This window comes from Pteropus vampyrus, unplaced genomic scaffold (assembly GCF_000151845.1).
Source record: "Pteropus vampyrus isolate Shadow unplaced genomic scaffold, Pvam_2.0 Scaffold35, whole genome shotgun sequence".
NCBI classification, from domain to species: Eukaryota; Metazoa; Chordata; class Mammalia; order Chiroptera; family Pteropodidae; genus Pteropus; species Pteropus vampyrus.
In genome coordinates, this window is record NW_011888816.1 from 4,295,689 (window position 1) to 4,307,360 (window position 11,672).

Sequence of the window (11,672 nt, forward strand, 5' to 3'; positions counted from 1 at the left end):
GGGACTGGCTGTGCACAGCAGAGTAGCCTGGGATCCCCAGACCATCTCGCCCAGCTTGAGGCAGGCACCAGGAAGCTTCGCCTGAAGGTGTGGCCCAGCCCAGGCCCTGGACCAGCCTGACCAGGAGAGAACGTGTGTTCGCAGCCTGTGGGGATTGAATGAGTAATGCTGACCCAAGCCAGTATCTGGCTGGGCCTGGAGTCAGTTCCGGGTATTTGAGCCTTCTGGGTGGCAGCTTTTCCCTGGTTCCACCAACGCTGGCCCAGGGAGGAAGATGAAGTTGGGTTCTGGGAGCAGGCCAAGTCAGACAGATTCTTGCATTTATGACCCTAAGTAAGAGGCCTAACCTCTCTGGTCTCTCTCATCTTTAGACAACTTACTTTCAGAATTAAGTAGGAGATCAAATGCCTAATGGTTAGTGGCTGCTCAATAAATACAGGCTACTATCATATATTAAAAAACCAGTAAAGCAAAATAAACAAAAGAACAAAGCAAGGAAAAAAGGAAAGAAAAGTAAGTAACACCTCTCAAATCAACTATTGTTATATATCTTTCCTAATGGTCTTATGTAGCATACAGCTACATAAATACATATGTGTTTAGACTTATGTTTTGAAATCGACACAGGATTATATTGTACATAATCCTTTCCATTATATTGTACATAATTCTTTCTTAAAATTATATCATGAATATCTCTCCATGCCTGTAAACATAGACGGATATCACCATTTTCAGTACAATCATCGCATCCACTGTGAGATGTACAATAATTTATTTCCTCAATTCCCTGATTCTTGACATTTAGGAGGTTTCCAACTTTCTACTATCACAAATTCTTGCTTCATTTGAAATGGGACCAAATAAAAAAAAAATGTTGCTCCGGCTCCCGAATCAGTGCTTCTCCATTATATGAGACAGAACATCCTGTGTTCATTGGTATTTGAACTTGGACAGCCTCTTAATCTCAGCCCTTCAGTCCGATGAATGCTGATCAGATCCTGACATGACACCTCCCCTGGCAAATAAAGGAGGCATTGTTCACACTCCATTCCAGGCAGAGCCTCAGCATGAGACCAAAGCACAGGTTGAAACAGAAGGCAAGAAGGAAAGCGGGCCCTCTACATTATCCATGGGCTTTCTTTCCTCCCTCCAGCTGTCCACCTGATCAGCATGCATGGGCCCCTCCATGCCTGTACTGACCCATAAGCTGGAAAAGAGAGAATAAGGGGGTGACTCCAGGGGGTAACTGCCTTTCCCTTAATCTTTACTCCAACCCTACATGAAGCATGCATTTTCCCTGTGTATGAAGCCAGGGTTGCTGGGTCAAGATCAGAAGGAAGGAAGGACGTCCATTCTTGTTGTGGCTCCAGCTAAAGTCCAGTTTTTGCCAGGATGGAAGGCGGCCATGGGCTCCGCTGTGTGAGCCTGGAGAGATGGCTGCCCACCAGGCCCCCGCTGAAGGGCTGACAGGGTCCGGCCGTGAGGCCCAACGCTACTTCTGTCTAACAATGAACCACCTTTACCATCGTTCACTGGCATTTTCAAACATGGAAAAGTGGATCTTTAATGAGTGTTCAGAGTTCATTTGCCCAGATCGGTGGAACTTGGTGTCGTTCCAGGGAGGGTGGGGAAGGGGGGAAGAATCTCACGCCGTTCAGCTGGGCAGGTGATGCTGGGATGGGAAACAGTAAGTAACCCGCTGTCTAACACAGTGTCAGAAAAAAATATGGCTTGAATATGGAACTGAAGACATACTCAGAGGCTTAACCAAAAATAAAGTCTTCCATTGGACCCCATGGTCCAAAACTTAAGGACTGTGTGAGCTTCTGACAAAAGCAAAAGCAATGATCGTAAGATCAGCTTTCTTAGGTTTGTTTTTCATCATCACCATCATCACTATGATACAAATAGTAATAGTAATAAACACTTATTGAGTGCTTATAATATGCCAGGCACTGCATAAAGTGCTTTAGCGTTATTATATCTATAAAGCAGGTGTTATCATCATCCCCACTTGAGAGATGGGAACACTGCGGCTCACAGAGGTAAGTAATTGCCCAAGGTCACAGACTTGGGATAAGCCTGGGCCTAACAGGCTCTCAACCCTGTACTCGTAGCCCCCACACGTTCACGGAGTTCCAAGGAAACCAGGTCTAATGAGGTGACTGACTGTTCAGTAAACAAGGTGCCTGAGATGGTCTGGCAGACTGTGTTTGTTCAGACAAAACGTCTCCGGAAAGCAAACTCTTAGTTAAGTGGCCTGCAGATCTGACCGGAGGGGAGGTTAAGAAGCCAGGGCTCCTTCTGGAAAGGAAGAAACCAATTATCCAACTCTCACTCTTCAAGGGGTAGACCAGGGCGGGCCCCAGAGATCCAGGCTGGTGATCCAGGCTTGATGACGGTTGGAAGGGAATGCTTTTAACACAGGCTGGCCCGGGGGTTGTGTTTTGGAGAGTAACAGCCAAGCATAGGAGAGTGACCCAACATGGCGAACTAATGTGACCTGAACAGGTGACAGGAGAAAAGCCTTGCTTGCCCCCGAAACTCTGAGACTATGCAGGCCCTTCTTCAACAGTGACATTGTGTAGCCTCAAGAGGCAACGGCAATGGTTTTGATCATGCTGGACTGAGAAACTCTAGGGCTTCTGGACAATTGTTGACTGGAGGTGAGGACCATCAAGCCTCAGGAGGAAGATACAGGTCTCAAATGATCATAAAGCTGGTGGGGACCTGAGTGAACAACATGTTTACTCTTCAGCTGGTAGAGCAGATCAGACCTGTAACAATGAAATAAGGGGCTGCGGATATGTCAGCCCTCAGATAAGAACAAGGTTAGGTAACCCAAAGTTGGATTTAATTGCCAGATATCATGGCCTTTCATGAGAGCTTGAGACACATTCCAGCCCCCGCCCCTAGGGAGGCCACTGTGGAGCTGGCCCCTCGCAACCAACTGCCAGGTGCACACCAAGGCGAAGCAGGGCTCCTGGCAGGAAAACATGAACATGACGATTAAGCCCTCACAGTCATTCAACTGCACCCCCACAATCTCCCTTCCCACCTCGAGCACACCGTGCAAAAGTTTTCTCAACACCCTGAGAAAAGCTGCACGTGGAAGGTTCTCTCTCAAGGCTGGTTCCACTGGCCTAGAACGTCTGCCTCTCTCACATCGAATCCACCCAACTAAGCAGAATGGGCCTTCGGAGCCAGTTTTCCAACGCTACAACTTCCTGTCCCCTACGACTGTGACTGGGGACTGACAGACAGCAAGATTCTGAAGAGTTGAAACATCCCCTCTGAACTGTCTGCTAATTGGCGAAGGCACGTCTTCTGATCCAACCCTTGCTTCAGGCCGGTGTTCTCTGCTCTCTTCTAGGCCGGTTCTGCTATGTTCAATCTGCAGAATCGAGGGCAGCTGTTCGCTCTGTCTGTTCTATTTCATCTGCAGAATGGGGTTAATAACAATTGTATCTACGTGGAACAGTCACTGAGGTTTCCCTGCCCACAGTCCCTCAGGCCTCACCACCGTGATGTCCAACCGGGAATTTTCTACCTGCCCGAAGGCTATCTCTAGTGGCCTGAGCATACAATGCACCAGGAGTACCAGAGTTAACATTCCCCAGGGAGCAGCCTTTCAGCTGATGACTGACGGAAGTGGTGTGTAAATAGCTCTTGAGCAGCCCAGCTGGCAGGCAGGTGTTCTGTGCATGTCCCTTGGTAGAGGACAACCCTGAGATGCCTTCTTCGGTGACTCCGTGGCATCCTCAGCAGGACTGAGCCCCAGGTGCCCACAGTGGCAACCTGTCTCCCTTCCCCACTCCCCGTATCCATGCTTCCTGGGGCCAACCTCAGGTGTCCTATTGTCACATGCCTCTTTGCCTGGGGGAACCCACCTGAGACAGCAGCATTAAAACCGTGGCCCTCCATATGGCCCGGGATTCTCCTTTCTCCACTCAGTTCATTCTTCTGGTCTTCTATCTACTTCCTCCATGTCCCCCAGTATGAACAGAGGTAAGTATAAACTTACACCCCAGAATAAGTGGAAGTCAGCAGCTGCCAACCGCCTGACCAGCCCATGCCTAACTTTTGTAGGGCCTGAGGGAAAATTTTACAAATGAAAACTTTTGTCCTGCTCACCCCACTCCACCTGTCTTCTTCCCACTCCTGGCAAGTCTACAGAGTCAAGAGCTTCGTGCACCTGTTTGTTGACCGTAAGAGGTGGGACAGCTCGGACCCCACGTCCATCCTCTGTCTATATTCCCTGCAAGCAGTGGCCTCTCTGCTGTTCCTCAGACCAGTGGTGAGGTTGGATCTCTGGAGGAGGCCCATGCAGATCCTGTGGTGGCCCCGGGCACCACAGCATGTTCTAGAAGAGGAACCGTGACTCTGGGAGAGCATACTCCCTTGTCCCATGGAGGGAGTAAAAGGTCCCTTTGAAATACGCGGCCCAGGGCAGGGGCCCCAGTTACTCAGGTCTAAGGGCAGGACTAGCCTCCCCGCTAATCAGGAAAAACTTCTCTCCCTCAATTCAACAAACTTTCCTGCATCTGCACTCATCTCCCTACCTTCCCTCCTATGCCAACGAGGACATGTGCTCTTATCACAAGGCAACACCTCCTCCCGGGTTCCCCGTTCAGAACTCAGGACCAGGGAAGGTGGCAGGTAACTGAAGAGAGCCCTGGGAACAGAAGGGGCTGGTTTTCAGTTCTGTCTTGCCATCTACTGGCCAAATCTATGTTTTTTCACTTGTAAAATACTGGTCACAGGGTTTGCTTTGCTCGCCTTCTAGAGTTGGCACGAGAGTTAAATGAGATTACTCCAGAAAAAGTGCTCAATAAACTGAAGAGCAACTTACAAAGTATAAGAAGATGGTTTTACTCTCAGTTGCAATCCTGATTTCATATAGTTTATAGAAGAAGGCAGTGCCCGGAGTTTGAGAAAACAGCTTCTCGAAATGCCTTTGGACAACCAGATAATTTGTTTCCCTCTCATTATCGGACAGTTACATGAGGTTTCTTTTTCCTTTTTATTCATGTTATTCGTGGGGGCTGAGATTCTTAAATAAAATGAACTACATTCTTAAATAAAGGCACTAAATGCCATTATCTAAAGATTTTCCTTTCATCCTATAGAAAGGTAGTCTTGGAACGGCGGCTCAAACTCATCCACAGAGCCCAGGCAATATTAGTCTCTTATCTTTTAAAAACTTCTATCTCAGATGTAGTCATCGAACAGTCACTGACAGCAGGAAGATGTTAGAAAGCACTCGTGAGGTCAAGTGTAAATGCTAAATGAGATTCGAATAACATAGTTGGTCCTAATTACCTGGCCCATAGGTCTCTCGAGCTAAAAAAGGGTTTTACTTTTTTAGAGTCATAAGAAGACAAAAATAAAAGGATGCACGTGCAGCAGAGACTATGAATGGCCCTAGAAGTCTAAAATATGTACTATTTGGCCCTTTACAGGACAAGTATGCTGACCTCTACCTACTGATTGAAGGACTCGCTGACTCTCTTCACCTTTCATTTGACAGTCCCTCATGGGATCACCTCCCATCATCCTTACAGCCAAGGCTGGGGCGATATATATGATTCTCAGGCTCCCAGAGGTCATATAAGAGGGTATCTGAGGATGGACCTATCAAGGGCTGAGAATGGCCTCTGGAAGTGAGCACAAGGTCCTGAGTAATTTTTTCAGCTCGAGTCAGAAGGATCATGGCACAGGTCTAGACTGAGGAGAAGTAGCACAAACACAGCTCACGGAGACATTGTCAAGTCCTCGATTTTTTGTTCGCCCAGGCTAGGCCGGAAGAGGTGCCCGGGTCCCCTAATCACCCCTCGTGATGACAGATGTATGCTCTGGGGGAATGCACAAGCTGGTGAATCTTTGGTAGCCATCTGTAATTACTAGCTACAAAGTGTAGCCTCGATTCCATGAGTCAGGGGTCAAAGCAAGACCATAGAGTCCTCGGAAGTGTCGTTACTGTCCATGCGTGGCCTCAGACATCGCAAACCCAGCATGCCTGGACCTTCTCCTTTGGGTTTTAAGCCACTTTTCCCGGCTCCAGCTGGAGGCAGGGGAAAGAGTTTTCTTATCGTCTAACTCATGACTTTGGAATAATTGATGTCATAGCTCATTTCTCCCCTTCGGTGCCAATCCCCTCACGCTTACCTTTGGTCCTGGAAGAAGGATCTCTTTCTGGTGAATCTGGATGAGGGTGATAGCCACCAGCACCACAACACTCAAAAGCAAGACCACCAAGGCGACAATGGCTGGAGTTCGGGAGAGGGCCTTGAGGCCTAAGGCGGGAAGACCCAGAAGACACGTGAGAGGAAAGTAGGGACAAGGCACTGGCCTTCTTTGTAGAATCCATGGCCTGTGCTATGTGTGTACGTCACTTCTTCCGTGAGACTTTCGTGAGACCCACACCTTTAAGGCAGAGCAGCGACTGGGCTCCAATACCCATTCATCATTCCCCCAAAGAGTGAACTAAAACAGCCTTTGCAGGACGGGTATGCGTGGTTAGCTTTGTGGAATTTCCTAACGTATGCGATGCATATTACTCCTGGTCTCTGAGATGATTTACAGTAACATTTGTTTCAATGTACATTTGAAAAATATGGGGTGATATGTTTGAAAAAAAAAGTAGATGACATAATATTTCATTTAAAAATAATCGCAGATAAATAAAAAAAATTAATACTTTAATTCATATATAATCAATGATTTACTTTAAAGATCAGTACACGGTCACTTATTATCAAACAAATGGTGACATGTCTGAATTTCTAAAGTATTTGAGTTCCCAATAAGAATTCACCTTCAGTCATTTTTCCTGTACCTACAGTGAAGGCACAAGGTGTCACCTGCATCTTCACAAAGACTATCTAGACCCCAATCCATGGGTTTCTTCCCAAATGGGTCATGTAATCTCTGGTATTTGTATTTTAATCATAATATGTAAACTATATCTATCCATTTAAAAGGAAAAAAAAATAAAGTACGTGAATAATCTTAAACTAAATATATAGCCCCTAAGTAAAGATATATTATTCTATATATATTGTGTAAAAATATGTTATATACCATCATAAACTATGTCTATTTATTAACTTTAAACTAATATTGCTTAACTAGAAGATTACTAAGAGATACTTAGTTGAGTCTTAAGAAACAAGTGTGGGCTAATGAAAATTTCATAAAGTGGCAACTAGATTTTTAAAAAGAAAGAAAGAAGCTAGTACTGTACTATACTGAAATGATTCCATTTATGGGAAATTCTAAAGTGGGCAAGTGATAGAAATCAGAACAGTTATTGTTTGGGGGTCGGGAGAAGGGATTCAGGGAACACATGGGCACTTTCTAGGGTAATGAAAATGCTCTATATCTTAATAAGATTGTGGATGATATGGGTGTATGCATTTGTCAAAATTCGTCAAATCTTTCAAAGTCCTTTGGGAAAACCTAAAAATCAAAGGAAACCAGCTCCTTAGGTGTAATTTCACGTGAGGAAAAAAAAGACATAAATTATACCTACCCTAAAAACATATCTCTTTGGTAGGCCAGAATACCCAGTTTAGAGGCACAGCTTAAGTTCTATATATAAATTTCACTATATATAAATTATACATAATTTTTTAAAATATTTTTTTATTTTTAAATTACAGTTGGCATATAATATTATATTAGTTTTGGGAGTTATACTTAATTTTTTAAAAAGATAAAAAGACATGCAATTAAAATATTGACTATATAACAGTCTTGGTAGAACTATTATGGCATAAATGTACATGATGACACCCAAATGGCTGAAATATGATAAACACTAGCATAACAGGAAGATCACCGGATTCAGAGAATCCCAGTATGTCTCTCACCATTGGGTACTTAAAAGTAGATTAATAAAAATTAAATAAAATCAAAAACTCAGTTCCTCACTCTGGCCACATCTCAAGTGCTGGATAACCACGTGTGGCTCGTGGCTGCCATACTGACGGGGCAGCCGTGGAACATTTCCATCACTGTAGAAAAGTTATACTGAACAGAAATGGGGTCGATTCCGTCCTATTTCAGAACAGTTACCCTTAGATCATCATAACCTATGCTTTACTCCATTATTTTTAGGAGACTTTTTTCTGGAAGAAAAAAAAAAAGGCATGTATATACCACCATAATAGCATTAGACTCAGAACCAATATCCAGCCATATCACAATACTCACTACCTGGGGTGGCCAGTCATGCAGCGGGTCTCAGTGGCTCAGAATAGCCATCTCTTTCTGTCCCATCTGACCCCTGCAGTATAGATGCTGCCACAGACACTTCTTGATGTCAAGGTCATCACTCAATGCCTTAATTCTTCTACCTCATCATCGGGAATTTAAACTGGCACAGCATCAGTGAAGGGCAATTTGTCAATAGTTACTCACAATAATTGCAAAATGTGTATATTATCTGACTTGCAATCTCACTTCAGGGAATTTATTCCACAGAACTAGTCCCGCATGTGTAAAATGACTTATATACAAAGTTACTCATTGCAGAATCATTTGTGATAGCAACTGGAGGGGGGATAACCACCATGGAGTTGACCTTCAGAGTCTCTAAAGGGGTCCTAGCTCACTTTCCTGTGATTCTGTAAAAAAGTACATGAACCCAGACAGAAACCAGTTTATCCAGAGAGGCAAACTTTGCATTAACTTTTAAAGAATCCACATGTCAGTGTTAGTTTAAGGGACTTTTTTTTTTTCCTCTAACTAGACATAGGAGAGGTTCTATCTGCCAAGTTAAAATTGTTCTTTGGAAGGAATGTAACAAGTTAGTCTCTACGTGTGATGTTTAGTATATGTATTAAAAGTTCAAGTGTTTAGGGGAAAACCTGGAAATCAAAGTAAACCAGCTCCTTAGGTACAATTTTCCTTTACGATAACAAAAAGATTTATATAAATCGCCCCTACTACCCTAAAATCATATCCTTTGCAAGACAAGAATACCCAATTTAAGGGTATGACTAAAAACATCTGTCCACTGGGAGGGAAGCGGGAGGGAAGCGGGAGGGAAGCAGTCTCCTGACCACAGCCATATGCTGGGCTCCTAAGTCTTCTGTGCTTCAGCAGTTTTTTAGGTAAAAAGCTATGATTACCTTAAGCAAACCCTTGCCCAGGCAGAAAAACCTGTCACAAAGCAAAATGGACTAGACGTGGTCTCATTCGCTTGGGGAACGGGGGCTAGAGCTGTGCCGTCATTGGCTGTACAAACACGGTCATTACAAACTGCCTGCCTGAGAGTGGAGGAGCCCGAGCCTTCTGGGCTTTCGGATGAGCAACTGCAGAAGGTGCTCCAGAAGCAGGCAGGGGGGTCAAGCTTGGAAGTGTGTGTGTGTGTGTGTGCGCGCGTGCGTGTGTGTGTGTGTGTGTGTGTGAGAGAGAGAGAGAGAGAGAGACAGACAGACAGACAGACAGACAGAGACAGAGACAGACAGAGAGAGGCAGAGGCAGAGAGAGGCAGAGAGGCAGAGAGAGAGACAGAGAATTCTGCACATGTGCCTGCAGTATCAGCAGTAACAATGCTGACCTATGGCGGGCGGGGGATGGGGGAGGGGAGGGGATGCTGTAGGCGCTGTGCCAGCAACAACACTTGGATGGAAATAGAGGAAAGACCCAAGTATTTTAAAGTTCATCACAAAATCAACAATATTCTAAAGCAAATCTTACAGCAGGGTAAGGGAAACCACAAGGGCCAAATTAATGGATTATGCAAACCGGAAAAACCGTTTAAGCGAAACGTGCATGTTAGTCCTTGTTTTGCATAGCTTTGATGGAAAGCATTACTTTTATCTGAGGAATGCCTGAGATGAAAACCCAGTGAGCAACTGAGCCTCAACCCAAAAAGGCTAAACAATGATTTGCAAGGGATACGGATGAGAAACTGTGGGCTGAAGCTGAAATTCTCATGTAATTGGACAAAATCACTCGGGGATACGAACCTGCTTGCTCACAAGGTTGACGTGTCAGCACGGTGAACATCTTTTCCTCCAGCTGCAGGTGAGAGAACACAGAAGGACAATGTGTCCAAGGCCCCTGACTTAAGTTCAAAACACTTGCACACTGTTAAAACACAAACCCGCTTCCTCCAAATCAAAACCTCACGGGGAAACGTGGGGTAGGATGGGGTGGGGTGCGGTGCGGTCAACCCAGAACTTCAGAGATAAGACCCAAAGCTGGGGCTTACACGCAAGTGTCGCTTCAAATGCAAGGAAAGAGAGAACGGGTTTGCTGAAATTTTAAACTGAAAAAATGTTTTCAAAAACAAGTCTATTTTTTTCCCCCCCTGTAGATTTTTCCACCTGTACGGAACACCCCCGACAGAACAAATCCTGCGCGGATTGACAGGCACGAGGCTGAGGCAGGGCGATTCTTCAAAGCACACAAGCAAGGAAGGTTTCTGTGTGCGGTCGTCAACCCGCGAGCCTGGGGTGGCCTTTTCAAAACCCGGGGAGGGGGGGGGTATCTTCTGCTGCTGGAACAACTGGGAGAGGATGTGGGGCCCCCCGGGAGCCCCCGCCCCAGGATCCGGGAGGCCCCAATCTCCACACAGCCGCCGGCATCTAAGCGCTCAGCGCATCCCGGGACCCACAGAGGCGCTCGGTAAAGACACGTTCACCTCTCAGAGCATGGCAGAGAGCACCTCCTCGCCGCCCGGGGGTTTGGGGTTCGCGTCCCTCAGCCCCACTTCTAGACCTCTGCGGAATCCGATTACGTTTCCTTCCCTTCCAGCTCTCAGCCTCACGAAGCTCCCCGCTCCTTCCTTGGCGGCCCCGGGGCTGGAGCCCCTGTGCTCACCTGCGCGCGGACGACCGGAGGAAGGCGACTGTCGCTGCCGCAGTGGCCGCCGGCGGCCAGCGTGCTTGAGGCTTCTGCGGAGGCCGGGCGGGGCGGGGCGCGCGTGGCCGGGGACCGCCCCCTCGGCCGGGTCAAGGCTGAGCACCTCTTCACCTTCCCCCTCTCAGTTCTCTCTGACGTCACCTCCACCTGAAGTAGAAGGGGGTGGGGCTTGCGAGGCCTGGGGACCCCACCCTAATCCCGCCCGGGCCTACCTGGGGATGTGGAGAGGTGTCCACTGCCAGCCTCCCTCATTTCCATCAAAAACGAGAACCTTTTGATCTGTCTTCTGCTTTCCTCCTTTCCCCCAACCCTAAGTGGAGGGGAAGTGGGGGAGGGCAGAGCCTGGGACTCCGTGGGCGCTCACAGGTGTGCCCTGCGCCCGGACTTTCCGTGAAGCGGAGGCCAGACAACACCTGTAATGTTGGGGGTGAGGCCAGTAGGCAGGCTGATCCCTGGGTCACCTGCAGCCAAACGCCCAAAGTAATGCCGAGGCACCCTCTCTCCGCCGTTTCAGCATATCTGCCCTGGCCATTCCCGGGGAACGATGCTCTCCCCTACCACATCGTGTATGGGTGTCAAGAGGTCATAATTTAGGACGAGCACTGCCTGGAAGAGGCCAAGTAGGAAAGATGTCAAAAATGCAGCATGGGCTGCAACAACTCAAATGCCCCAGGAGTCTGTGTTGAATGCAGCAGCAGGCAGCCTCCCAGGCCCCCTGAATGACCCCAAGGGCCCTGAGAATGATCCTGGCAAGAGGCTGAACCTGGCTTATGTTGGACCACCCTCCTGGT

General features: G+C 47.0%; 1 protein-coding gene across 2 annotated transcripts in view; it reads right to left on the minus strand.

Annotated features, from left to right (window-relative positions):
- Positions 1–10,976, minus strand: part of ENTPD3 (ectonucleoside triphosphate diphosphohydrolase 3) — a 31,193-nt gene extending 20,217 nt beyond the window's left edge. Inside the window, exons 1-3 of one of the 2 annotated variants that reach the window (XM_011357400.2) lie at positions 10,840–10,976; positions 9,984–10,035; positions 6,172–6,299 (exon numbers count right to left, since the gene is read on the minus strand). In XM_011357400.2, coding sequence (XP_011355702.1) covers positions 6,172–6,299; positions 9,984–10,023 — 168 coding nt within the window. In that variant the 5' untranslated portion in view covers positions 10,024–10,035; positions 10,840–10,976. The other variant, XM_011357401.2, reaches the window with a different exon arrangement.
- Positions 10,977–11,672: the final 696 nt, after the last annotated feature.